General features: G+C 36.8%; 2 protein-coding genes across 2 annotated transcripts in view; both read right to left on the bottom strand.

The window, feature by feature from the left end:
- Nucleotides 1–11114, bottom strand: part of LOC125241287 (rho guanine nucleotide exchange factor 17) — a 120141-nt gene extending 109027 nt beyond the window's left edge. Inside the window, exon 1 of the mRNA XM_048149955.1 lies at nt 10956–11114. Coding sequence (XP_048005912.1) covers nt 10956–10970 — 15 coding nt within the window. The 5' untranslated portion in view covers nt 10971–11114. The remainder of the gene's footprint in view (nt 1–10955) is intronic.
- Nucleotides 11115–12516: 1402 nt separating this feature from the next.
- Nucleotides 12517–27063, bottom strand: part of LOC125241511 — a 47343-nt gene continuing 32796 nt past the window's right edge. Inside the window, exons 2-3 of the mRNA XM_048150068.1 lie at nt 14493–14599; nt 12517–13010 (exon numbers count right to left, since the gene is read on the bottom strand). Of these exons, the coding sequence (XP_048006025.1) occupies nt 12657–13010; nt 14493–14558 (420 nt within the window). The 5' untranslated portion in view covers nt 14559–14599 and the 3' untranslated portion in view covers nt 12517–12656. The remainder of the gene's footprint in view (nt 13011–14492; nt 14600–27063) is intronic.

The following is a 27063-nucleotide window of genomic DNA, read 5'->3' as shown; positions in this document are numbered from 1 at the left end:
CCTCAAACCTTAACATTTTACGTATATTCATTTGTGTTGCCATCTAATAATTAAAGCATTAAAAGCAGTTTTAAAAAATACCTACACATTTCTACATAATCCAACATTCGCAAGTAGCTTTCACCAGAACCCGAAAGGCGACGGTTTTCTTTTTCTTAAAAATGATTTCATCTTGATTTAAATAATGAACCAAAATATTAATTATTTTTGAAAAGCTATTTATTACTGCAATTGAAAACAAACCTGTTAAATGGAAGTTGTACTTTAAAAAAAAACAGAACTCCTATATTCATATGATCAGCAGTTATTATATGAACGTATAGACAAATAGACTTTCTTATCGTTACTCAAATGAACTTAATTTGGATACCGCTGACAATAATCTAATTGACAGATTTAAGTGCTGGAGTAGAAAAACCGTTATAAGTATTTCAAAAATATTTTTAGTAAAGTAATTTAAGAAAATATGCATAAACTGACCAACCCCCCCTCCCCTCCCCCTTATCTCCGAAACTACTAAGCGTAAAATTTAAATAAAAACCGGTCAAGTGCGAGTCGGACTCGCTCACCGAGGGTTCCGTACAAACTTTCAATAGTTGAATCATCAAAATGTTATTCATAGAACTCTACAGATTTGACTAAATCCCTCAAGACTCAATTTCCCACATAACAAGTAATATTTTAATATACAATTTTATTGTTAGACAACGTCCAAATAAAATCAACACTATTCGACAATAGTTTACGACTTACGACATGTCGCAAGGACGCTCCTGAACCGACCTCATTATATCAGGAAAAACGCGATGTAGGAAATGAGCGTTCAACGTACAGCGACATCTATCGGCAAATTGAGTAAACTAATGCGCGCGAGCTAGTATGGAGGATGATTTTTATGGAATAATTGTTTATTGCGTGAACCGATTTTAACCACTTTTCCTCTATTTTAAGCAGGTAATTTCATTGTTATTTTGTTAAAAAATACAGGTACAATAAACACCCGCAAGGGTGTTGAAATTGAAAATGTAAATCTGAAAGGTTTTTTATAAATTTAAAAAAAAGTGTTCAAGATACGTGTACGATTTTATTTTTCCTGTAATGTTCATTATAATAGCCATGTTTGGTGAAAATTTCATGAATGTATGTTGGTAAACTTCGGAGATAAGGTGGGGGACGGTATTTTTTTTTACATTTTCCTTCAAAAAACATTTTTTTTCCAAAATCAAAAATTATAAAAAATAGTTTCAGTTTGAGCTCTTTCTAACGATACCCCACTTGACCTAGTTACTTGAAATTTTCAGTTTGCCACCCTTTCATTTTGGCCATTTTCTATCATTTATATTAATTAGTTAAAAAAAAAATCTTTCAACTTGTAGAAGTTCACAATGTTTATAACTATTCCAAATTTCATATCGATAGCATAAGTAATTCTCGAGATATTTAACAATGTGACAGACGGACAGACAGACGGACAGAGTCGCACCATAAGGGTTCCTGTTGTACCTTTTTGGTACGGAATCCTAAAAATAAATACACGAGATAGTTTTCAATCTATAGATTACAGGAAAAACTATTAGAAATCTACAGTAAAGCGTAAGTCGGACTTAAAAGACAAAAACTCAAATTACGAATTTCACTCACTGCTGCTGCAAGGAGTTACCAAATCTCTTGAAATTGTGTGAGCGCGTTTGAATATTACATATAAACTCATGTCTGTTTCGTTTTGTTCAAAATATCGATTATTCGCAAAAATGACTTAAGTTTCTACTAAAAAGGAGGCGCTTAAGCGAGCTTCTTGTAGTGTACGGAACCCTTGCAACGCGGGTACAACTCGCACGTGGCCGGTTATTCATTACTACCGATCACATTTAAGAGAGCCTAGGTATCTTTTAACATTATTATCAAGAACTATTAGAGACTAATTTAAATATTACCAAATTCAGCAATCGATTTCTTGTTTCACTCACAGCGCGATTACGTATTTAGCAAAACTATCATTAATTTAGCAAATAACAAGATACAAGCATGTTATTATCGTATTCAACATTGACAGTCGAGGATTTATTGCCCCGTCAAAGCAGCTCCGTAATTCATTTCTGTCAAATTACCCAAAAAGAACCACCGGGCTGGCAAATCCGAAATTCGTTTTTAAACGGAGTATAATTATGGTTAAAAGGACGATTAAGGTATCGTGCGATTAACCGTTCTGATTACCCCTTCCTGTCTTTATTACCTACTTTTTTATAAATATATAGATGTCTATATCTTGACTTATTAAGCAATCGAATTTACCTGCCTTTTGGTCAGCGAATATTTCACTTATTTTAAGTTCTCTGATGTAATAATTTACGAATCCATGCAACGAACAGGTACAATCAGCATCAAAGTTGTAGATATTTAAAGATTTACTTAAGAACATGACACTGAACTTTTATAAATAACGATAAATAAATAGAAATAACGTTAGGACAGTTTCGTTTTGCCCTTGCGCATAAAAGGAAATTGTTGAAATCGAGCACATTCTCGTGAAAGACATTTGCGAATGTATACTCATTTTATTTTATAATTTAATAATAGATGTAGTAAAAACCATGAAATTGTATTAGGTAGATCTGCTACAAATAAATTTAATATATTTTTACCTAAAAATATTATCAAACATTTTCGCCTCTAAAATTTCCAATCCAATCATTTAACACCTAAGGAAACTTGGCACGAAAAAAGCTGTCAAAACTAATTTGACGAGAAATTAAATAAACCAACCGTTAGCCGCCGCCATAAATTCAATCGGAAACACCTAATTCCCTCTGTGTTTGCGAGGCTCGATGACATCGGTGATTACTTAAGTGGCGCCCGGTCTAAAATAGACCGAGCGCCGCTTTAGACCGGTAATCGATTCGTTTATTTGAAAAAAATACGCTGCTGATGTAATTTCGAGGACTATAAATAATTTGGCGTTCTAAGCATCAAAGCGTTGTGAAATGATAGGTAAGCCTTTTTTATTTGAAATCATACACTTTCTTCTAGCCCCAAATAATAAATTAATGGGTTTACAGTAGGTACATCTACACAATTACAAAAACAATAATATGAACACGCTTTTGTCTTCATTTGGACTGGTGTTCAATTTTTTTTTTTTTTCGTTATTGTATATTACTGAGTGAGTTTATATTTGAGAAGGGTCTTTATGCTGTAATAAAATAATAATAATATATGTTGTAGTTTAAGATAAAAAGAACCTTAGTGCACCTGAAGCGTGACCTTTCTGAAATGGTTAGCCACATAGGTTGCCATTTGGTTGCCATATAACGCATATTATACGGTGTCAATGTATTAAACAACCGCATCACGTAATCTTGCATACTCGTCTCGTTTTTCATCAGAATACCTAACTACTACCAAAGCAAACCAAGACATCTCATATGTAGAATTACTTATTTTCTTTATTGGAGAAACAAACAGGAATAAATGTACATAAAACATAATATTCGAGTGGGTAAAGGTAAACATACTTACTATGCAATATGGGTTATTTTGGACCATTGACACTTGCCAATAATAATACATTTGTGTATGGGTAAGATTTTCCTCAATCCATCTCATACGCCTCACTAAAAACTAGGTCGCTGTGAAGTTTGGATATTGCACCTACCTAATATTTCACATCTACAATAGGTACCATCATCGAACCATGCGAGTTACTGAGGTAAGTATTAATATTAGCTACCTAATACCTAAGTTTTATTCCATCGGCCTAAGTGTCGCTAGAACAAGTTTTAAATTATAATACTTTTTTCGATAGTATAAACGTGATGGGAGATGTATTATGGTAATTTTTGGTTCCAGTAATCTTTTGGGGGTGTTGCTCACTTCTTCCATACAAATAATGGTAGCGACTAGCCACATGGGTTAATCAGGGTTGCATTTTTATGAGTATAGACAAAAATACGCAAAAGTGACTAGCAAAATACATTTTATGTATAAATAATGGTCACGCAATATTTGGTAAGTCCCCGTTCGTTCCCGTCGTATGACGTTCCCGAATTTCACAATAAACCATGTGTACTGTGTGTGTGTGTGGGTTGTTTTAAAAGAGCTTATTGGATCCTATTAAGTATTGAATTTGTTGCTGTCCTATAAAGTTTATAAGGTTACGAGTGGAAATTGGAAGATTGGAAGGTAGGAATAGCTGGAAGGTACCGGTAATTTATAACTTTAGAAAACTGATACAGTAACGTACGATCAAGATTTTTTTTCAAGTTTTTACACTGATCTTTAACAACTCAAGTCTCCTACCTCATAGGCACATGTTTATGAAGCATTTGCGTTGGTAGTTCGCGAGATAACTATACACTACATCGTAGTATTTTACAAACAACGACGTAGAAAGAGAAACCAACTAGGTATTAGATGATATCTGCCAATTTGCCAAACATTATAGATGGTACTTTGGATTTGGATAAAATTAGTAGCTACTTCTTAGCCAATATGTGAATATGGGCTGAATAGACAACTTACTGACTAAGTACTTATAATTGCATCAAGTTTCATTTAATTTATTTATAAAGGTCATGTATTTTGTCGATATTACTTATTTATATAAATAAAAATCGTAAGACATATGGACTGTGACATAATAGTACATTGTGCAACAAGGGAGGTAAGGGGGACAATAAAGACGCGTGTTATTATTTACGACTGCCGTAGGCAGGAGTGAATAATAGACACAAGTCTTTAAATGTCCTTACCTCCTGAGTTACACACAATGTTTTTCATCACATTTGAGAGAAAAATACAGAGGAAACAGTCATAAGGCAAAACCTTCAACCGGCGGCGTTGCGACCAGTAGTGTATCTTGATCTACATCAAATTATTCATATTAAATCCATTGTTTTTGATAACAAACACTTTTTGAACGAAAACAAACACGAAAATACTGCATATAAATTAAATGCAACGTTCAAAAAAGCATATAAATCATATAATCGAACTAAAATTTTACTTATTTTTCATTCATTTAAATATTTTGATCTGTTGTAGGTACTCTCCGTTGCTAGGCAACGGTGGGTGCCTCGCGTACGCATGCGGTCAAGCGCGAGTAGAGAGCACATTGTCAGATTGTAAATTATAACAATTTATCTGAGTTAAGTTTACGAAATAAATGCAAAACACGCTGAAATAATTGTCAAACATAAATAAAATGCATCTTTCATACCGTACCTATAATATATTTTATAGCTTAATAGTCAAATTTTGGTTGTGCAATAAGAATCTTTAGCAGATTGAAACATCCTTTGCCTGAAGTATTGTACGGATTGTATTAATTTTTAAAACTAAATCCATTATTCCCTTGGGAATAAAATAGTAAATACATTAATGGCGCGCCTTTACGATTAAGGCCTAGTTACCCTCCGGGTTGGAAGGTCAGACGGCAATCGCTTTCATAAAACTAGTGCCTACGCCAAATCTTAGGATTAGTTTCCAAAGCGGACCCCAGGCTCCCATGAGCCGTGGCGAATGCCGATGCCGGGATAACGCAAGGAGGATGATCATTATGATAGCACCTCAATAAAAATCATTCTAGTAACTAATAACTAAACTGTGCATTTTTACTTACGTTTACTAAGTTAAATTACTAACTAAATATTCTAAACTTATCAATCAACTAAATAACACTACAGACTCTACAGATTCTAGATAGTTATTCACAATTACAAATCTGCTTTCCTTTATATTTCATAAAATGGTAGCACATGGTACGAACGGTAGTACGAAGTTCCCGCAACAGACACAAACTAACATGGCCCCATCCCTAGTCGTTTAAGTGAAAGGGATAGCATATCGCATTGTTAACTAGGCAAAAAGGGATGGACGCGCCTCGGCGCCGCTCAGAACAATGCTTCAGTACACGTAGACGCAATGATACCTTTAAACAGCAAATGTGATGAAAAAGATGATATGCAACGTACGTATGTGAAAGACGAGATGACGGGTGATACTCATAGAAGTAAAAGACATGCTGCGCCGACTCAAATGAAAAGACAAAGGGCAACCGAATGATGATAATGAAATAAAACTCGTAAAAGTGAACGCAACAGAAATGAGAAGTCGTGCTCTCGTACTGCTGTCACGGGCATAGATGTAGTGGCGTTGATCGATCTAGCCGTGGATGACAAGGCGAAATTGACGACTGGTGGTGGTGAGGCAGGTTAAAGTTTGAAAAATAGTTTCGGTAACAAGATCTCGAAATAAATGGTCTGTATAGCTGATTAGGGGTATTTTTTTTTTAAGAAAGTTAAGTACTTTGGTAAACTGCAAAATAATAACATGACAGATACAGACTGTCTGGCATAGCCTATTAAATCCCCGCGTACACAAGTACAAATGAAATTCGAGTTTTGAACTCATAGAAATAAAAGAAAGTTCCAAATTCAAAATCGGAAAAGTTGGCTTGGGACTTACGAGGATAGAGGCAAAATACGTGTCTGAGTTTCATTATCATGGTTGTAAAGATTAGATCTGACAAATCAGCGCGTCATCTTAAATGACACAATCTATCCTATGAATTTCCGCAAAGTAACGCCTGATTATATTAATAAATTACACGATGTGATTATATTAATGACCTCTACTACCTATATCCACTGCAATTTACCGACAAAAATACAAACAAGCACAGTCTTGGCTTAAAATCGAATCTGAACCTATAACAATCTACTTGCAAAACCGATTTGTTATTATGTGCTTATACGTTCCTAGACTATTATTTCGGGACTGAAACGGATCAAACCACATCATCGGGTTAACACACACACACACACACATACAACACCGTCAGCCAAAACCAACACTGAACTAGGATAGTTAAAACTGGAAAAACGCACTTCCTACCGCGAACAGCGTTTTCGAGGAAATTTTATTGTGGGAGCCATGGCGGAAATAAACAACTTTTTTTAGTTTCTAGTGCCACAAGCGGTGGGTATTATTACCCAATATAATTTATAAATAACTGGTTTGTATTTAGTCTCCATGATTGACTTTGAGGAGGTAGACAGTTTTTTTTTTACCACAGGAATATTATTAGATACACTACTCATAATTGGTAGAACAGTGGTAATGAGTCCGCCTTTCGAATTCAAAGGTTTTCTTTTGTTTTGTGCAATAATGGTTAATAAATAAATAAATTTTACCAACATTTTGTTCCCAACAAATTATAAATAATATTATTGGCCCAGAATGAAGTAGGAATTCTCAATCCTGCAAAAGCTATGAAAATACACGAAGTTAACGAACAAAATGCAACGCCATATCCCTGTCTTTTTAATGATAACCTTTTCTAATTTGATCGTCTTTAGGTATATGTACACTGAGAGAAATTTGCATTGTGAATTTAACAAGTTCGACTTGTTGCGGTTTATCCGTTTGAATCAGCCAAACGTATGTTTAAAACAATATGTGTCAGGTTGTTTTTATAAAATCGACTTGTTGATTCAAATATATTGCCGATTCAAATGACAAGTAGCTTGTTGTTTGAACCAAAGAGCACGTAGGCGCTATTTTAACCAAAAAACTTGTTGAACGAACATGAAAACTGGTTGTATTTTCTCTCAGTGTAACATTGCTATTTATATTCATCGTAAAAATTGCGTACGCGCACAGAAATAGACGCATCAATTCTACATAGTGACAGTCCCTGAGTGTTTATTGCAGGGGCTATATAAAGCTCGTGTCTTGACCTAGTGACTCATCAGTTTGATGAAAGGAATATTATCTGAGATCACTATCGACGGGCCAGAAACCGACTAGCCGCGTAGCCAACAAGCCAATTTCTTGCGCTCCGTATGCTTAGTATTTATTCCATTTCTAATGCATATCTGATATCATAAATATATTACATGAAACAAACGCAAAGTCCTGCAATTTTGGCGGAGATGCTCATATAACTCATTTTAAACACATAGAGAAACAAAGACAAATAACTACTAAGATTAGTAACCATAATTACCAAACCATTGGTGAGGAATACACACCTATACTCTTTCAGGGTTTATAATTGGTTAAAGATGTTAAAAATATGTACTTAATGGACCATAAACTTATGTCAAATAATATGTATACCAAAATTTACGAGTATGACTTGTTTTTGAAGCATAGTTGTGGATAGATGTTTCTTCACCATAACAATAAAAACAAGCGAAACTTTGTATACCTACACACAATTTGGCACGACTAAATGTACCGGATCGTTTTGTAATTGTCTCATATTGACACGACCGTGGACAATGCAATGTCTGCAATATATCGATTCACGAATGCACATCTTTAACCACAGCGCATTACATCGGTAACCATTTTTTATACCAACTATAATCTTATAAAACTGAGCTTTAGGTTCAAAACAAATGTAAGCTACCGTGTAATGTCTATTTCTGATATTGGGCGACGTAACCGCCAAAAGAATAGTCGTCGTAGGCGACACTCTCAAACTTTAAAAATACATGAACTATTAATAAAATTATTAAACGGTGAGATAATTAAAAGTTCTAAAGAAATCATCGATCACCAACTCAATAACAATCGATTGTCTCCCATTTCTGCTAACGGTACTTTCGTTAGATACCTACGCCAATTAAAAACACGTAAGTTCGTAAAATATTACTATTTTATATTTTTGAGGCAAAAAGGCTATTTCAAGGAAGGAGAAAGAAAATTGTCACGGCCCAATAATGTGGAGTAGATTGTACTTTTTTTTTTTATATCATAAAGAAAATTACAAAAACCTTAATAATTAAGATGCGCCACAGAAACTTGTAAGAAGTTTATGCCTGGTGCAAATCCATCACTCCGCTCAACTGCACAGACAATTAGTAGGTACATATTATAGGTTACGTAAGTAATTGTTGCAATCTCCAAAGACCCCTTAAAGTATCTTTATACAAACAAATTTATTTTATACCGGGCATTTTCAGAATTTGGGTCCCCCAATTAGCAAAAGTTGTTAACAAAAATTAACTCGCTGTCAGTTTTGTGACGACAATTAAGCATAAAATTTGTCTAAAAATGTACTTTTTTCACATTCTAAATGTAGATTTGCAAATAAATTTATGGGACAACTCAAAAAACTCACACACAATAAAACATTATACAGATAGGTATAAAAATAACTAAAAACACAAAGTTTTACACATTACACAGGCAATCTTAAATGTAGATTATCGCTTAAAGTTTATGTTATTTAACACAAAAACAATATTTTTATTGAAATTTCATGCTTAAAATTATCGTCACAAAACTGACAGTGAGTGCATTTTTGTTAACAACTTTCGCTAATTGGGGGGACCCACATTCTGAAAATGCCCGGTTACAAAATAAATTTATTTGTTCTGTAAATGCCCAACCATAGCTTTGATTAGCTAATGAACGAAGCTCCTTGGCTAATGCTATAAATGTTTGCTAAAAACTTGTAATAAAGTAGTTACTTATTGAATTTACGTAAGGCACTTTTGTCGCCCTACTTTTATAACACAACACAACACAGCTCGATGTATGGCTATATTAGTTTCTACAAGTACACACTTAATTATTATATTTACGACAAAAATGAAGAAAATTCGGGACGCCTGTCGCAAAGCTAGTTTTTACAGGTTATGTAATTATTAGAAAAAGTAATGGACCAATGTTCTGTTCACAGTTCATACATTGGCAACCAACCACAATATTCAACGGACATTGTTTTCCTATTGATAAATGCTTTCATTTCAAACAGAGTGTTTCGTGTCTAATACACAACACTTTACAGTCAAAACATTGATGTATTGCACAGAATCAATCTCCAAATTTACGAGTTTTGGGGAATTTCGATCGAAACGTGACGACATCGACAGCAAAATTATATTTTGGCATGACACAAGCAACCGAATCGTTGTAGCTTAAAATCTAATGTGAACATCTGTCCATTATATAAGTACTTGTAAATAAACTAGTAAAACTATCGTTTATCTTATTTTTTATCAATAATTGAAATCTACAGATATTTTAAAAATGTAGTAGGGTAAATTGCGAATAACTAGGCATTTTGTACTAAAAATGAATTCTGTAAATTGGTAAACAAACGAATACGTATATATGAGTAAATATTTCCAGTTAAGTCATCATTTTATTCATATGAAATAACATCCAATCCATAATACATAGAATTTTCAAATGCATTTTTTTTTTTTTTTTCTTGAAAATTAAGGTCACTGTAATGTAACGGGTTTGAACGAAAGCATTATTGAATTAGTACTATAATTGTATTTAAGATTGGCTTATTATTCCACATTTTCCATATTCTGCGATCATCATTTATGATTATGAGTTTATGATAGTTGATTTACGGTAATATGCGTCATATTCGAAATAACGCACCACCAATTAAAAAGCACTTAGAATTCCTCGAGATCAAAAAAGTTAACGGAACGTACAAAATAAATCTCATTTTTATAACTACATGAATCCTAAGTTCAGTGTCAGTGTTATTAATACGGTTGCCCTTAAGATTTTTAATGCTTCTGGAACAGCTGCGCGTGACTCACACGACATTGGACTGAGAAAACGGAAAATCCAGAAAAAACAGCGCACACAACGACGTAAGGGCATCAGTCACACGACGGCGCTTACGCCGATTAGTTAACGCGAAAAAATTCAACGGGTTTAAACAACGACTGAATATAATCGAGAAAACTAAACTTACTATCTATTTAATTATTATAACATGAAACTGAAAGACGTTTTGACTATGTAGTTTATAAATGTAAATGTACTTTGGCAATAATACAAGATCGTTTGTTTTAGGCTATTCTCTGCCGGGGTAAACATCATAACAATATCCTCTGATCCCGCTTTGTTATTCCTTAAGCTTATATCGGGGTCAATCGGTACAATGTAAGGTAATAAAAACAATGCAGTGTACTCACGTTGTGTTGATGCATGGTCAGGATGACGTTGTCGAAGGTGGCTGTGTTGGACAGAGCTTCAGAACTACCCCGAAGCAGCTCGGCCAAGAGGTCAGCTCCTGGCCTACTCCAGCGAGCTTGGAAGGCGATGAAGTAGCTCTCACGTGGGTCGGCCCTTTAGGCCTCGTACCAACGGTCGGTGCTGCCCCGACACTTATCTTTCGACCAGCAGTAACGGTGGCATCAGAGAAACTACGTCGGCCGACTTCGACAGACCGTGTTGAAGGAGGCTCCAAATTTCTGCCATAAGGACCTTTTGAAAAATGTTGTCGCCTGGCCTCTACATCAGAATTGTCAGAAGGACTAAAAGGAGACGGTGAGGCGGTTCTGTCTCGTGAGCATGAATCGCTCTCAGCTTCGGATGGAGAGTCACCTCGTGACGTGACTCCGTATTTACGCCTCATTCTAAAAGAATCATCGTCTCGTTCATCTGAACTTTGTTGTGAAAATCTTGCCCTTCTTGTTCGTAGATCTTCAGTTCTAGGCCACATCTGAACGGGGGCTTCACAAGGACTCGGGGGACCATTGGCACAAGAATCATCAGATTTATCTCCCAGTAAGGATGAAGTTCGTGTCTCAGCCGATAATCGCATCTCTTGAAGAGATGCGTCGCTGTTCTCACGCTTACAACCGTTTACCGGCGGAGACTCTTCTCCCCCATCGTCGCTAGCTGTCGTGATGTATATACCTTTCCTCCTTTTCTTATCGTGTAACGGCCGACGTCTTTCTCTAATACCTATTGGGGCTGGCGTATTAGTATTTTTAACCGCTTCTAATAAATGAGCAACTTTTTCACTTGTGATGGTCTCATCTTCTTTATCTTTATCCAAAGAACCGTCAGAAGCAGCATCCGACCGAGGTGGCTCAACCGGCGGTAACTCTTTTGACCACTGTTTCACTATACACTCATACACTGGCACTGGTAATGTACTCGCGATTTTGTTAGAGGGCTCCTCCCATCGATCGAAGGGAAAGTTTTCACATTCACAATCCACATTAACACATGCGTTCGGCGGAGGATCTGGGAGTGGTGGGAAAGCAAAAGGTTGGGCTGGTTCGAGGGGAGATGTTCCTTCACTGTGAGCTTGAGCACTGTCGGCTTGCGAGCCGTCACTTTCTTCCCGTAGTTCATGTAGAACGCGAGGCGCCATCAATACGGGTAGACTGCCACCAGCGACGGTCGGGCCCTCCTCCCGCACAGGAGGCACACGACGTGGTAACGGATGTGTTAGCGAACGCGTTCCGAGTTGCTTATGAGGTGCATCGGGTGGTGGTGACCGAGGTGCCGGTGAGGCATGCGCCAATAGACCTTCATCCGATCCCACGGCTGAATCAACGGACGCCACCGACCCCCCTTCTGTTACAGTTTCTTCCGTCGCAAGACTAGCAGACTCATCATTCCGTGTACATGACGAGCCAGCACGTTCCACTCCTGTTTTTTCGCTTTTATTGCCAAAATCGAAGATTGAAGGTAACCGATTGGCAGCCCGGTAGTACTTCTCTTGAGTACAATCACCGTGGGAAAATGAAGCACTACGATATGGTATAGTTTTTTGCGCATACGAGCCGACGATCAATCGAGACTCGACTCGTGGTAGTGTAATCTTTTCCGTATCAAAAATGTCATTTTCATAGCGGTCGACGGAGACACCGCGAGTAGGGCTATGGCGGTGCCGTGAACGGGGAGGTGGTACTGGAGGTAAGACAGGTGCAGAGTGTGGTGGAGGCGGAGGAGGCGGTGGAGGCGGTGGTTGAGGAGACACTGGAGGTGTACTGTTGCCACGCGGCAACAACCGCTTCGTGAGATCTTGGAGGCGCTGATGACGCGAGGGCCGGTCGTCGCGCGCGCCGCGACCCATGCGGGGTCTTAAGCGCTCCAGCGTGCGGCGGTCCGGCTTGGCGCGGCCGAGACAAGCCGCCACCGCCTCCTCGGAGCAGCAGCGGCAGGGGCAGACCCGCGGCGGCGGCGCTCGGCGGACCGCGTACCGCACCGCTCCCAGCGTCACGTACGGAGACCTGCGCACACGATCCTATATTTAGAGTAGACAGTGGCAGTGCGCGCGGCTCGCCGAAGAGCTTGGCGGCGAGTGCGACGGATTTAGAGCGGGCCAGCGTCCCCCGCTACTTGCCGACGAATTCCGGGAGGATTCCCCGCGACCCACTCCGCTACGGTTCAAGAGTTATATCGGAACAGATGATTCGAATCCAAAATAAATTTAGTCAAAGTTTGCTTTTGACGGCGTGGAGTCATTAAGATCCAAATATTTGTTTATGTTATCCATATTGGATAGATATCTATGTTCAAGAGTAAACATTCGCAAACGTACCTAAGGACAGCAGGTGGCAGTCAGACAGACGGAAGACGTGGCTAAAAATAGGAGAACACTGGCGATTTAGCGACAGCGCGACCTCGTAACAATGTTTACAATTTCACTGAGACTTTGCAGAGCTAGTACATGCCAAAATTAATATTTTTTATCAACGTAGATACGACCAATTTCAATATAAAACAGTTGACGAAGCCTGCGTTGCGGATTTGAGAATATGGTCTCTGAATAAATATAAAACTGTTTTTTTTTTATATTGAGAGAAGACCTCCTAAACAGTTTGAGCAATAAGACCGTCTGTTGTCTGCCTCTACATTTAATTGAGTAAGTATTTTATTTTGTATTTTTTTGCCAAGGTAGGTTCTACTTGAAGTTATTATTCTACGTATTTGTATTATGTCTCACACTAGGTACGAAATTATTATATATATGTATGTATAATATATATTTATGTATAATATATATTTGTGTTTAATATATATTTTATTTTATTCGGAATATGTATTTATTATATGTATATAAGTAGGTTTATTGCGATAAGTATGAATACTGACTTGTGTTTTCTTATTTAATTTTTAAAATCCTGCACCAAACTAAGCTTTCTGTTTAGCCCAATGGTTGACTGGTAGAGAATGCCTCAAGGCGTTAAGTCCGCCATTTGTACTCTTTTTTTGTAAATTTGTGCAATAAAGTTTAAATAAATAAATAAATAAATAAATTATTTAGTTCATTAAAATCATACTAAATTGAAACAGAGTTGCAGTTGTTTTGTTTCCGTGCCCTATCTTAGGTTAACATTTCGGTACCAAATATGAATTTTCCATGTAAGCGAAATGATAAATATGTCAGTGGGCTGGTCAGAACAAAGATTTTGACAGCCTTGCCAGTGCAAAATGTGAAAATGTCAATTCAAACGTCTAACGATGAAATTATGACGTCTACTGTACCTAACCCTTGCAGTAGCGGGGCTAACAAAATTGTTGCCATATAAAATAAATATCCAATGTACAGTCAACCAATTTGAATCCTAGGCCACTGTAGAACCTTTTCCCAGTAAACATCAAAGTGACTTCTACGGCTAATAAAGCACGGTGTCAATAGGACAGGGTTCTAGAGTGGCCTAGGATTCGAATTGGTTGACTGTACGCTACTAAAATGTTGTCTTTCTTACAGGGGGCCTGGCGTGCTGGCGCCGGGCTCGCGCGCCATCTTGCGGCTGGCGCGCGGAGCACGCCATCGACGTCACGTCACGCCGCGCATGGCGTGTCAACGCCGCGTCTGTGGACAAGAGAACACGGTGGTTAGAGGGGTACAATCTGGGGAATAGTACATTACATCAGAGGCCGGGAAAATGAGGATTTCCGGCCAAGTGGGTATATACGGATAGGGATACGAGGCCGGGAATCCGTTTTCACGCCGAGGCATGTATAGTGCTTTTCTCAAACATACAATGAAATAAAAAATGTTGTCGAAATTAAAAAAAAAAGTTACTTTGCAGGCCTAGGCCTAAAAAATAATATGAAATCCCTTTACAGTCCTCTCGAGTTGTTTCGCCCAAAAAGCGATACTTCCCAGCCCATTTTAAGGAACGTAAAGACAATATTTCATTGCATGTTTGAGAAAATAAATGTTTTTGAAATACTTATAAAAAGCTCTTTCATTTGATGTGTAACACAAAATACTGATTTAAACTTTCACGATTTTTACACATATTTAAAATTGCAAACGGGACTTAATCGCGTATTTACTATGTTTAAATAAACAGTAACCTCCGATGTTTCAAGGACGGCATTATCCCCGTGGTCTCGGAGCAGGTTAGTGTTTAAAACATAGTGTTTAAAACATAGTAAATACGCGATTAAGTCCCGTTTGCAATTTTAAATAACACAAAATAGTTCAAAAAAACTTTGATTTTTAATTTTCACTATTTTACCCCTCAAAAGTGGCCCCTATGATTAAATTGTCTTTATTTAAATTACATGTCCATTTTTAGGTCACAGGTTTACATATGTGTGCCAAATTTCAAGTTAATCTGTCCAGTACTTTCGGAGAAAATTGGCTGTAACAGACGGACAGACAGCCGCATGAGTGATTCTATAAGGGTTCCGTTTTTCTTTTTTGAAATAATGCGCATATTCCTTAAGATAATACCTATCTAGATAAAAAAAATCATGAATATATCTATAGGTAGGTACATAACCTCCTAAAGCCTAAGGTCCTACCAGTTGGAATTACATTTGTTTCGTTTTGGTTTAATTTTCACACGAAATAAAATAAACTCTTTTCTATGCCATCAAAATGTCAGTGGTAATATTTGTTTATTAATATGCTGCGCCATAAAAGGAAAGAATAATTCCACTCGAGGTACTTTACCTCAGAAGTAAGTTTTTTTTTAAATACGAGTAGGTAAAGCCTAACAAGTTTTTATTTGACCCTGAAAGAGTGTCACTACAAATCGTTTTCATATGGCAATAATGTGCGGATGTCATATATAATGGGGACAGCGTGTACTGGTTTCGCGTTAATATTGGTAGAAAATTAAAACATGGTTTAAGAGAATCAAAATTTCATAAGCTAGGTTTTAAGACTTGCTACTTCTTATTATTAAATTAAAACGGGACTTAATCGCGTTGCTAGAGTCAGGACCGAACCACTGGATTGAACTGCATAATCCCAAAGTCCTTTCAACTGAACGTCTTTACTATAGCAGGAAAGTACGTGAAGCGATTGAAATCAGGAAACATCGTAATTTCAATCAAAATGAAGGGCAAGGGATTTCATCTTCGTGGAATCCAGTGATTGGCAAGTGTAAACGTGAGAAAACTTCCCGTCCCATACCATCGGATGTCGTGAGTGTTGTATGTAGGCAGAGTGGCAACCCTAGCGTAAAAGTGACTGATGACTAGAGATGGGTAGGGGTGAGTAAATACTGAGTATTTACCCGTAATTTACTCAAAGCACCGAGTAAATACTCGTATTTACTCATTTGGGTGAGTAGAAACTGTTACCTAAAAATAATTTAAAAACCGGCCAAGTGCGAGTCGGGCTCGCGCACAAAGGGTTCCGTAGCAGCAAATACCAAAATTACAGTTAAATCAACCTATCTCAAAAACTATAAGAGATACTTTGATCAAACCAAAAATCGTTGAAAGAGTTAATTAGCATGCATCACCTCTATTTTTTTTAGAATTTTATACCCCGTAGTTATAAAAATAGAGGGGGGGGGACATACTTTTTACGACTTTGAGAGCTGATATCTCAAAAACCGTTCACTTTAAGAAAAATGTTTTTTAGAAAACTTTATATCATTTTAAAAGACCTTTCCATTGATACCCCACACGGGTATGTACATCGAAAAAAAAATTTTCATCCCTCAGTTACATGTATGGGGGGCCCCACCCCCAATTCTTTTTTTTACTATTTAGTGTCATAATTTTGTAGCGGTTCATACAACACATATTCCCATCAAATTTCATCACTGTAGTACTTATAGTTTCCGAGTAAATCGGCTGTGACAGACGGACAGACGGACAGACGGACAGACGGACAGACGGACATGACGAAACTATAAGGGTTCCGTTTTTGCCATTTTGGCTACGGAACCCTAAAAATGAGATTTAAGTATTTAGTCGTGTTTATTTTAACTGTGTGGACATGTTTAAATGAGATTTATATTATTAGAAGCTTATGGGAGTCTTAGTTTGTCGAAAAAGAGGTCAACATTGTGAGAAAAAAATAGTGATAATGTTTAGTTAGCAGTTTTGTTTTAAAAAAGCAGGTATTTACAGTAAAAGTATGAGACTTAAATTAAATTGATGTTCTAGATAACGGCATGACGTTCGGAAGTGATTGTTAATGTGGCACTTACGACCTTTTATTAAGGGTTTTCTAAAGAAAACTCAAAAATGGCTCAGCTGATGACGTTTAAAGTACTAGTTTTGTGTTTTGTATTATATGGGCAATAATTTGACGGCTTCTGGATATTTTTCCAACAACGAATTCGAAAGTTATAAAGGTATAAACATTATTTCGGCCTTAATTATCGTTTTATTCCAAAACTGTTCATATTATTAAAAAACTTTTTTAGAAACATTCAATTAGTTTTTAAAGACCTATCAGATGATGTATAATACACTGGTAATTTCTGAATTTTATTTTTGTGAAAAATAGTTACATGTATGGAGAGCACGTCTTTAAAATAAAATTCATATAAATTTGATTACTTAACTTAGTAGCCGATAACAAAATACACCAATATTTCTAATTTGTATTTCCATTTCAGCACGCTAAATAGTTTATACCCACCAATTTGAGTAAAAACGAGTAAATACGGGTATTTTGAGTAAATACTGAGTATTTACTCGATATTTACTCTTGAGTATTTACTCACTACCCATCTCTACTGATGACAATCAAGTGCGGGTAGTTCGAAAAACTCGTACAGCTAGAAGATGTTGATACAACTCCCAGCCAGTCTACCCGTGACCACGGACGTAATGTCATGTCCGAAACGTCGGGTTAAATATAAAACGTAAGTTTTACGCGATTAAGTCCCGTTTTAATTTAATAATATGAGTGAAGATCGTGTTAGTTTAAATCAATATATTGCTACTTCTTTCCGCACAGCCTAAAATCCATGAATCTTGTACCTTTATCGAAGTCGTCGATGTTTGTTTTATTTTTACGTGGGACCTTGTTTTGTACTGGTTGCAATGTTGGAACGGCCTCCTTATTTCTTTAAATATTTTTCACGGCAGAGCTGCAGACACCATCAATAATAACAAAAAATATATTAAGCTAAATCGAAACCAACTAACCAATACAGGAGAACCGCATTATAAACCGTCAGTACCGGACATGTCAACAACCGATCTCGGAACATTGTTATCGAAATGCTGTGAAATCCTTCATCCTTTTTTGTTGTAATTACGTGCAACAAAAATATCACGTTCTGTATAATTATTTTCACTTTTTTAAAATATTATTTTGGGCATATTTGCGATGAAACCGTTAGAAATTTTAAAATATTTACTTCTAGTTTACATCACTGACATTCGATGACTTTCGATGACGGGTGTCAAAAAAATCCTTGCCAGTAAAAAAAATTAGTTCAGCTGAAAATCCGCAACGCGGCGAGGGTCAAATAAAAACTTGTCAGGCTATACCTACAATATTTTGATGCTAGCAATGACAGGTGACAAGCAAGGATTGAAATCTCGATGTCGGAATTTCAAGCTCACGAATTTTCGAGATTCAATCTTGTTGATAGAAAATCTCGGTCGAGATTTCCGAGACTGATCCTTTTCCCAAATAGTCAAAGAAAAGTTATAACTTCTACACTAATGCCATCTAGCGAGAATCGTGCACACTTGTTACGTTCAGCTGTATTGCTTTGGCGGTGTTTGGGCGGCGCGGCGGAGCATGGTTTAGCTAGGGCGGGCGGTAACGAGAGGTAACGGATAGATGTCACTATTTTCAATATTTAGGTTTTAAGAAAGGTTAAAATAAGAGCCAGTTACAGGAATTACACGGAATTACACTTGGAAGATTTCATTGTTGAAGATTGTGAGCTTACTGTTTATGATGTGGTCATACACAAATCTTACCTACAAATATTTGCAATCATTTTTAGTATGACAGACAAATATGAGAGAAACTTTAATAGAGAAGGTGGCTTTACTTTACCACCGGTTTGGGATCCAGTAGTACCTACATCTGATAATGGAACAAGCACGACGAAGACTGTGAGGCATTTGTGGTGTATGGTGTTGGACATTTGCAGTTTGTTTTTGTCAATTTTATGTAGATTAATATTGATTAATTGTTTTTTAACATAGTAATGGTAAATTTTTTGAATATTGTATAACTAGCTTTATTAATAGTGTGTGAACCTGCCTTAAAAATCTATATTATTTATGGTCGGTTCGTTAATATTTCTAGTATGTAGGTAGCTTTTGCACATTGTAATTTTTCCTCAGTCACCCGTTGACCACGAATTCTGTAAAGTGTTCGAAACGTCGGGATGAATTGTAAATTCATTATACGCGATTTAATCCGTTTCCATAGTTTTATTTCATGACAGACGAGTTAGGTCTACCAACTCCAAGTTAAAAGAAAATCTGTGCAAAATAAGTAATTTTTTATATTATTTTAAATTATTCTCATTCGAAATTAGTCATGGCCTCGTGATCGAAAATATTTCCGCACTTGGAGATATGGAATTCATAAAAAAAAGAGTGAAATTAAATTTTCCGGGATTTGTGATTTTCTACAATACGATAAAAGTATGTAAACAAACACTATTTTGTCATTCTCATAAAAATCTCCACCCAATTAAAGTTTGACAGTAAATATAAATCCGGTGAGCCGACTTGTACGCAATAAACAAGGATGTTCATAAAATTAAGGAAACACTCATTTTAACCATCTTAACGTCACTTTAGGATCTTCCTTGATGTAAGTTGCGCATAAAATATAAGTTTGCGCATAAAGTGCATAAAACGAGGTAATTACTACGTCAACCTCACACGGAAATTATTTTAAACCTTTGTGCGCCAAATATGGATGGGCCTTAAATAATAAAATGAAAATAATACGTTTTTCACAATATAAATCATAGGAGAATTTTGTGTAGGGAATATCCGGAGGCGGAGCAGGGTTACAGTAGGATTTGGTTGGTTAGGTCAATATTTATGAATAAATAAATATTAGGGAAAACCAAAACATAAGACACATAGAAAGGAACCATGGCTGTGTTCTTCACTCAAATAAACCGGGATTACCAGGATTTGAAACAATAATATTTATAGGTTTTTAGCCAGTTTAAGTATAGGTAGGGTAAACTCGCCTCATTCGGTGGCACGCCTAATTCGGTGAAACAACCAAAAATCGTCTTTCGGAATAGTGCTTCAAAGCTTGTATCACCGAATTAGGCGTGTCACCGAATGAAGCGAGTTTACCCTAGTTAGTAATTAAGTAATTTTCTAATCTTAATATCTACTTTCATTGTTATTTTACCGACTTATAGTCAGTGAACACGTTATTAACTGCCCAGTCCCCGCATATGTAAAGTTCATAATTCGTAGCAAACAGTGAACATGTTAATCCATCCATTGTTTAGTACCGGGATCAAACGCCGTGTTTATGCTTGAAATGTGAATTCTTTGAGGTTAGTTATACGTTATACGGTTTTAGTGTTTTGATAGGCTTAAGAAATATGTTGTGTATTAGTTATACTTTATTGCAACTTCTTATATTGGGTGTTTCACTTTTATATTTTATCTATATCGCCGCACATCACAGGGTTCCATTCTAACTCGTAACCAGAAAACACAGGATAGGAGCGAATGGAGTTTAGTGTCAGAGGCCAAGATCCACTTCGGGTCGCTGAGCCAACGCAAGTAAGTAAAGAAAAAATATTTCATCAAATTGTTTGATTCTTTTGATTTGTTATTTAATTGGCTCTTGCTCTCATAACATAACTGATAACTGTACAACTTGTCAATTTGACAGGTAGGTTACACAATATGGATACGAATCGAATGAAGCGTGTGGCTTGTGGCGGATCGGCCGCAACACAAGGCCACGTCTCCGGTTACTTTACAATATCAATAATCTACCTAGTGTAACACTATTGAACTATCATTAAATAAAATGTTCAATATTCTGGTTTAATGACAATGGGGACCAATTGATCATTATCAGGGATTGTAAGTAAGACGTCATCTTCGGCGTCGTAAGACGTCGTTCGGCTGCTCGCATCATCAGTCGACGCCTGCCAAGTTGCCAACGCGACGACGGCTTTTCTCTTATTGATTTAGCGTCGGTGTGGGGTAGGGACACCCTAAGCTGGTAGGTAATATTTGAAAATATCGTGCTTTAAAAAAATAATAAATGTCCACCGATTCTAACTTGAGATTTTGCTGATCGCAAATATTTATCTGATCTACAAGAATTGATAATATAACGCCAATTGGTTTCTTTGATTGTAACAGTAAAATCACTGAATTTTTTACTCACCAATAATGGTTTTAATTAAACATGTTTTCAATATTTTCAATGTATATATATTTTCGATGTAACTATAAAATGACAGTACCATAATTAGGTTAGAAGGGTTAGAATGGACACTCTAACAGTCTAATGGATGAACAGGTATACATCAAGACTATACAGAGCCTATTTAGCTGTCCCAGAAAATCTATCATTATAATAATAGAAAAGTACTTCGATACAATACATCTATAGAATAACTACTGTGGTAACGGTAAGAGGTCAACAACATTTTTATGTCTCTGCGTTTGAAGATGCTTTGACGATTGATTTACAGGCGCGCGTATTTTTGGCCGCGAGCATATAAATTAGAAGTTTAGAGTTTAGAACCACTGGCTTAGTGAAAATAAAGAAGGCGAATTCTCGACAGTACTGCGTTAGTAGGATTGTTCCTTAAAGGAACTGTTTCATAATAAACTTTGACCTTATTGATCTTAGAAAAGATTGTACTAAGCAAAGTAAATAATTATATACTTAGGTTAAACTCGCCTCATTCGGTGATACGCCTAATTCGGTGATACAAGCTTTGAAACACTATTCCGAAAGACGATTTTTGGTTGTTTCACCGAATTAGGCGTGTCACCGAATGAGGCGAGTTTACCCTACAGTAGCATGATTTATAACATGATTGTTAAGTACGAATTTTTTTACAAATGACTCCGAGTAGGAATGCATTGCACTCAAAATTCTAATTAGGAATTGGGACACAAGGTGTAACTTTATTCACGAACGTCTACGTGACACCGGACATGTCTTTATCTGTTTCCCGCTGTGTAGACTTTTTGTAACTCTTAAAATTAAAAGAATAGAAAACTATTGTCTACACGAAAATCGTAATGTCCCCATTACGCGTTCTAAAACAATTGATCATCGTGATTAGGTATGAACAGTCTTAGATATAAATTTGTGTCCATTTAATCAAGAACTAGAATAAGATCTTCAAAATTTAATTTAATTTTATAGCGCCTGTATTGTGATAAAATCCGTTTTGTGACCTTACTGTGCACTAAACGGATTTCAGATAGACGAGCCTGGATATCTATGGAAACCATTGTCGCGGTCAATAAAAAAAATCATTTGTCTGAAACGCGCAGTGAGTGAGAGATTAATGTTAATACTAAATACTCACACTATAAGCGCTACAACTTATTATTCGGATAGTTTACTAAGAACTGCGCACGCGTTGTTCGTGTAACACGATCGCTGACGTCAGCAATGATCGTGTTTCAGCTAGACTGATAATCCTAACACCTACCTAGCACCAGTGTCTAACTTTGGCAATAATTGGCTGAAATAATACATTTGCCAAGGATGGGATTTGAAATTCTGAGTGACGTTTCAGTAGGTAGCCGCATGGTATCCAGCTGCTATGAAGTGCAGAGTGGCAACCACTTGTGTCGGAGGCCAAGTTCATTTGTGGGTCACTGAGCAAGTAAAATGGCGGTTTTAGTACCTACATTTTGATGAAAACTCAATATTAGTTGTGAATTATTCAAACTAATTGATATGTAGAAAAAACAGTAACTCAATATATTATAAGAGGCCTAACATTGGAGGTCATAAAATGTTGGTTCGTCAGAAGTGACAATGTAAGAGCTTTGGGATGAAGTTTTGAGCTAGACTGATAATTGGAAGCTTACGGTAGGCGTCGCTTAGCATTATACCTACTTAATGTTTCTCATATCATATGTTTATTTATTTTACATTTGTACAGAAATGAATATTATCTATAGTTTATAGTATAGTACTACAATAAGGTATTAATATCGATAGGAACAAAGTGCCAAAAATATGCAAGCAATAGGTACTTTAATGCATGGGCACTGTTAGGGCCAGTTGTATCACCCACAGTTAACAGACACATCAACCACGCAATTCACGCAGCAGAGGTCTAATGGTCTATGGAACTTCCTATTTATAGGTAAGATCAAAATTTTTGGCGCAACCGACCCTTAATATTTCTGGCCCTTTGTATCGATATTTCCTGTCTTGACATGAGATTAATATCACAAAACTTCAACACCACGTACCTATCGTACCTACTCCAGTTCCTTAGCTGATCTTTGGTATTTCCCTAAATACATTTTTATTTATAAATACGTTGCGAAAGTCCCGGGTATTTATAAGCTTCTGAAGCTCAGTAGATACAGTAGGTAATATAAACAAACAATTTTAGCCGTTACTGGGAAATTAAAAGTTCGATTCGGTTTCGTCATTTACCAGTCTCTTTGGGTTGCCTATATCCTACCTATCTAGAATTTCTATACAATTTTTTATTAGTTATAAATGTGTTTATAAATAATTGACCACAGCCTTAAAACTTGAAACTTGAAAGTCTTTTACAATACTTTAAAATGTATAATTCCATCCCCGTCAATCAATTTAAAAAAAATCAATAAATTGATTACAATTTGTCGCAAAAAGACATTTTAAGAAGGTCAATGTATTATTGTAAAAATTATATCCCTAATTTAGAGTACTCATTTCACATTAACATTACTTTATTAGTTTGTTAATGCAAAAAATTGCAACTGTCTCATAAAGTTTAATACCCGGAAAATTGGACTTGGCAAGGAGCCACCGCATACTCTCGCTGGATAGTCAGTTGAAGGTACACTTTACGAATGTTATATTATATTGAATATAACTATCAAGACAATTAAAATACGTACCTTATAACAAAGGTAGGTATATAAACTCAATTTAAAATAATAAGAAAAACCTAAAAAACCGGCCAAGTGCGAGTCGGGCTCGCGCACAAAGGGTTCCGTAGCAGCAAATATAATAAACTTATTATGTCAATTTATACACCTGCCAAAATTACAGTTAAATCAACCTATCTCAAAAACTATAAGAGATACTTTGATCAAACCAAAAATCGTTGAAAGAGTTAATTAGCATGCATCACCTCTATTTTTTTTAGAATTTTATACCCCGTAGTTATAAAAATAGAGGGGGGGGGACATACTTTTTACGACTTTGAGAGCTGATATCTCAAAAACCGTTCACTTTAAGAAAAATGTTTTTTAGAAAACTTTATATCATTTTAAAAGACCTTTCCATTGATACCCCACACGGGTATGTACATCGAAAAAAAAATTTTCATCCCTCAGTTACATGTATGGGGGGCCCCACCCCCAATTCTTTTTTTTACTATTTAGTGTCATAATTTTGTAGCGGTTCATACAACACATATTCCCATCAAATTTCATCACTGTAGTACTTATAGTTTCCGAGTAAATCGGCTGTGACAGACGGACAGACGGACAGACGGACAGACGGACATGACGAAACTATAAGGGTTCCGTTTTTGCCATTTTGGCTACGGAACCCTAATAAAAAGGACCTCGGAAAATCAGGAAAAATTTACTCAAACAGCTGCTTCATTTCCGTAACTTATATTTATTTAGAAAAATCTGTATTAAAGAAAGCAAAAAAAGGGGCATAAATGATATAAATGTCAAAAACAAAATGTGCACCCACACCATAGGTCACTTTCGTGAAGCAATAACTGTGGGGCAACAACGTGTAACAATTCCTAATTTTAGGTAAGTTACCTAAACCGGGCACAGCGGCGCTGCAAAAAAGTAAACTGCGATGTGCAAGGACCTTTATATGTACAAACTTATCTAAGGAAGCCTGTAACTTAAAACACTAAATTAGAATATGATCTCACGGAATAGCCGTGTCAACATGCCTAGTCATAGCATATTCAATAAAATTCACGTCTAGCTCTATTTCTAGCCAGTAAAAAAAAATAGAACGCGACTACGACCACACATCGCCGCAAACATTACATTTTTTTTATACTACGTCAGTGGCAAACAATCGTACGGCCCGCCTGATGGAAAGCGGTCACCGCAATCTATGGACGCCTGCAACCCAAAGAGTGTCACATGCGCGTTACCACCCCATTAGAAACTTGTACATTTCCCTTTGCTGTGTTAAATAAGCAAACAGGAGTGTACAAGTTCCAAGGAGGGTTCGGGTTGCCGACGACTCAAAGGACAATAGACTGGATTTTACTGGAGAAGTAGAAAATATAACTAACTTATCATAAGTACTTATCCGTTTAAGACAACGTGAGTTTAACCGAGACTGAAGTGAGGGAAATGTTTTACAAATAGGTATATATATATTCTTACGCCGTGTCTTGCGTGGGCGACGGTCGCGCGACCGTCGCGCGACCATCGCCGTCGCGTCTCATACTTCCATATCGATAAGGTTTCATTTCGTATGCGTCGCATCGCCGTCGCGCGACCATCGCGCGACCGTCGCCCACGCAAGCCACGGCGTTAGTCTTACGAAGCAAATTTATCTGCACCCAACACGTGCATTCTTAAACGACTAGAAATGGTTTTCCACGTATGGCATATTTATTAGGACTAAGCCTAATAGAGCGTCATTTAAAAGTATTGGAAATAGGATATAGGGTCAATAATTAGCCTAAGACTATTTATAGGTACATACTTTTACTCGGGACAAGAGCAAAAATAGGAGGAAGCCCAGCAATAATTAGTCTTATCTTAACCCAGTGTATATTTTAATCCATTAACATCAAAAAAATACGTTTTTAGCTTTCAATCTATGTCGTAATCTAACATATGCGAATGTATTTAGATCCATTGTCTGGCTATGGGTGTCCGAAAGCATACGCGTGCGACGGTACGTCGGTGTATTTTTGTTTTCACGCTTTTGTTCGTCGTATTTCGGGACGATAAGCGATGTACAGCATAATTTTACAGCTGGGTCACTTTTATTACGAACGCAAAACTATTTCGTGACACTGACTGATATTAGTAGCATATAACAGTGACATCTTCCTCGCATCGTAATAAATAAATAAATATTATGAGACATTTCTACACACAGAATGACTTTTAAGTCCCAAGGTAAGCTCAAGAAGGTGTATTTAATTTTAATACTTTTTCTACTCCCGAACTGTTATTCGTCATTTACAGGGTCGTGCATAGATATTTAAAACCCCACATAAAAGTCTTTTCCCCAAAGCCAACGTCCGCCGGCTAACCGCGCATGCGCGCAGTAACGAAAAAATTGCAAACGAATTGTTTGGCTTTGTAACCATAGCAACGCATTGTTATAACGATACGAGGGTCATGCCAAAAGAAATTAGATACTCAAAATTTACATACTTTATTTTTTATTACAGCTATCTATTTTTTCGAAGTATTCACCGTGAACACGTATACACGTTTTCATCCGTCTAAACCACTTAGAAAATACCGATGACCACTCTTCTTTAGACACCTCAGAAATTTCGTAATTATACGCAGCCAACGCATCTTCTTTGTTCTCAAATCGCCTTCCTTTTAATTTTTCTTCAATTTTAAGAAAAAGATAATCACAGGGGGCTAGGTCAGGGGAATATGGGGGTGGGGCAGAATAGTCACGTTTTTTGAGCTGAAATAGTCAAGTGTTCTAGCGGAAGTGTGCGGGGCAGCGTTGTCGTGGTGCCAAAGCAGGTGCCGGGTTCCTGACTTCGGCCGCTTGTCACACCAAGCTGACAGTACTCTTGGGGCACAAACTGTCACATACCATTCTGAATTAACTGTCTTTTGATCTTCTAGCACTATTGTAGCAATATGTCCTGTCTTGCAGAAAAATGAGGCAACCATTTGTTTTTGTGTGCTTCGGGTTCGGCGACATTTTGTTGGCGTCGGCTCATCTTC

This window comes from Leguminivora glycinivorella, chromosome 1 (assembly GCF_023078275.1).
Source record: "Leguminivora glycinivorella isolate SPB_JAAS2020 chromosome 1, LegGlyc_1.1, whole genome shotgun sequence".
Classification (NCBI taxonomy): Eukaryota; Metazoa; Arthropoda; class Insecta; order Lepidoptera; family Tortricidae; genus Leguminivora; species Leguminivora glycinivorella.
Note: the sequence above shows the minus strand (reverse complement) of the source record. Positions and strands in the feature narration are given on the sequence as shown.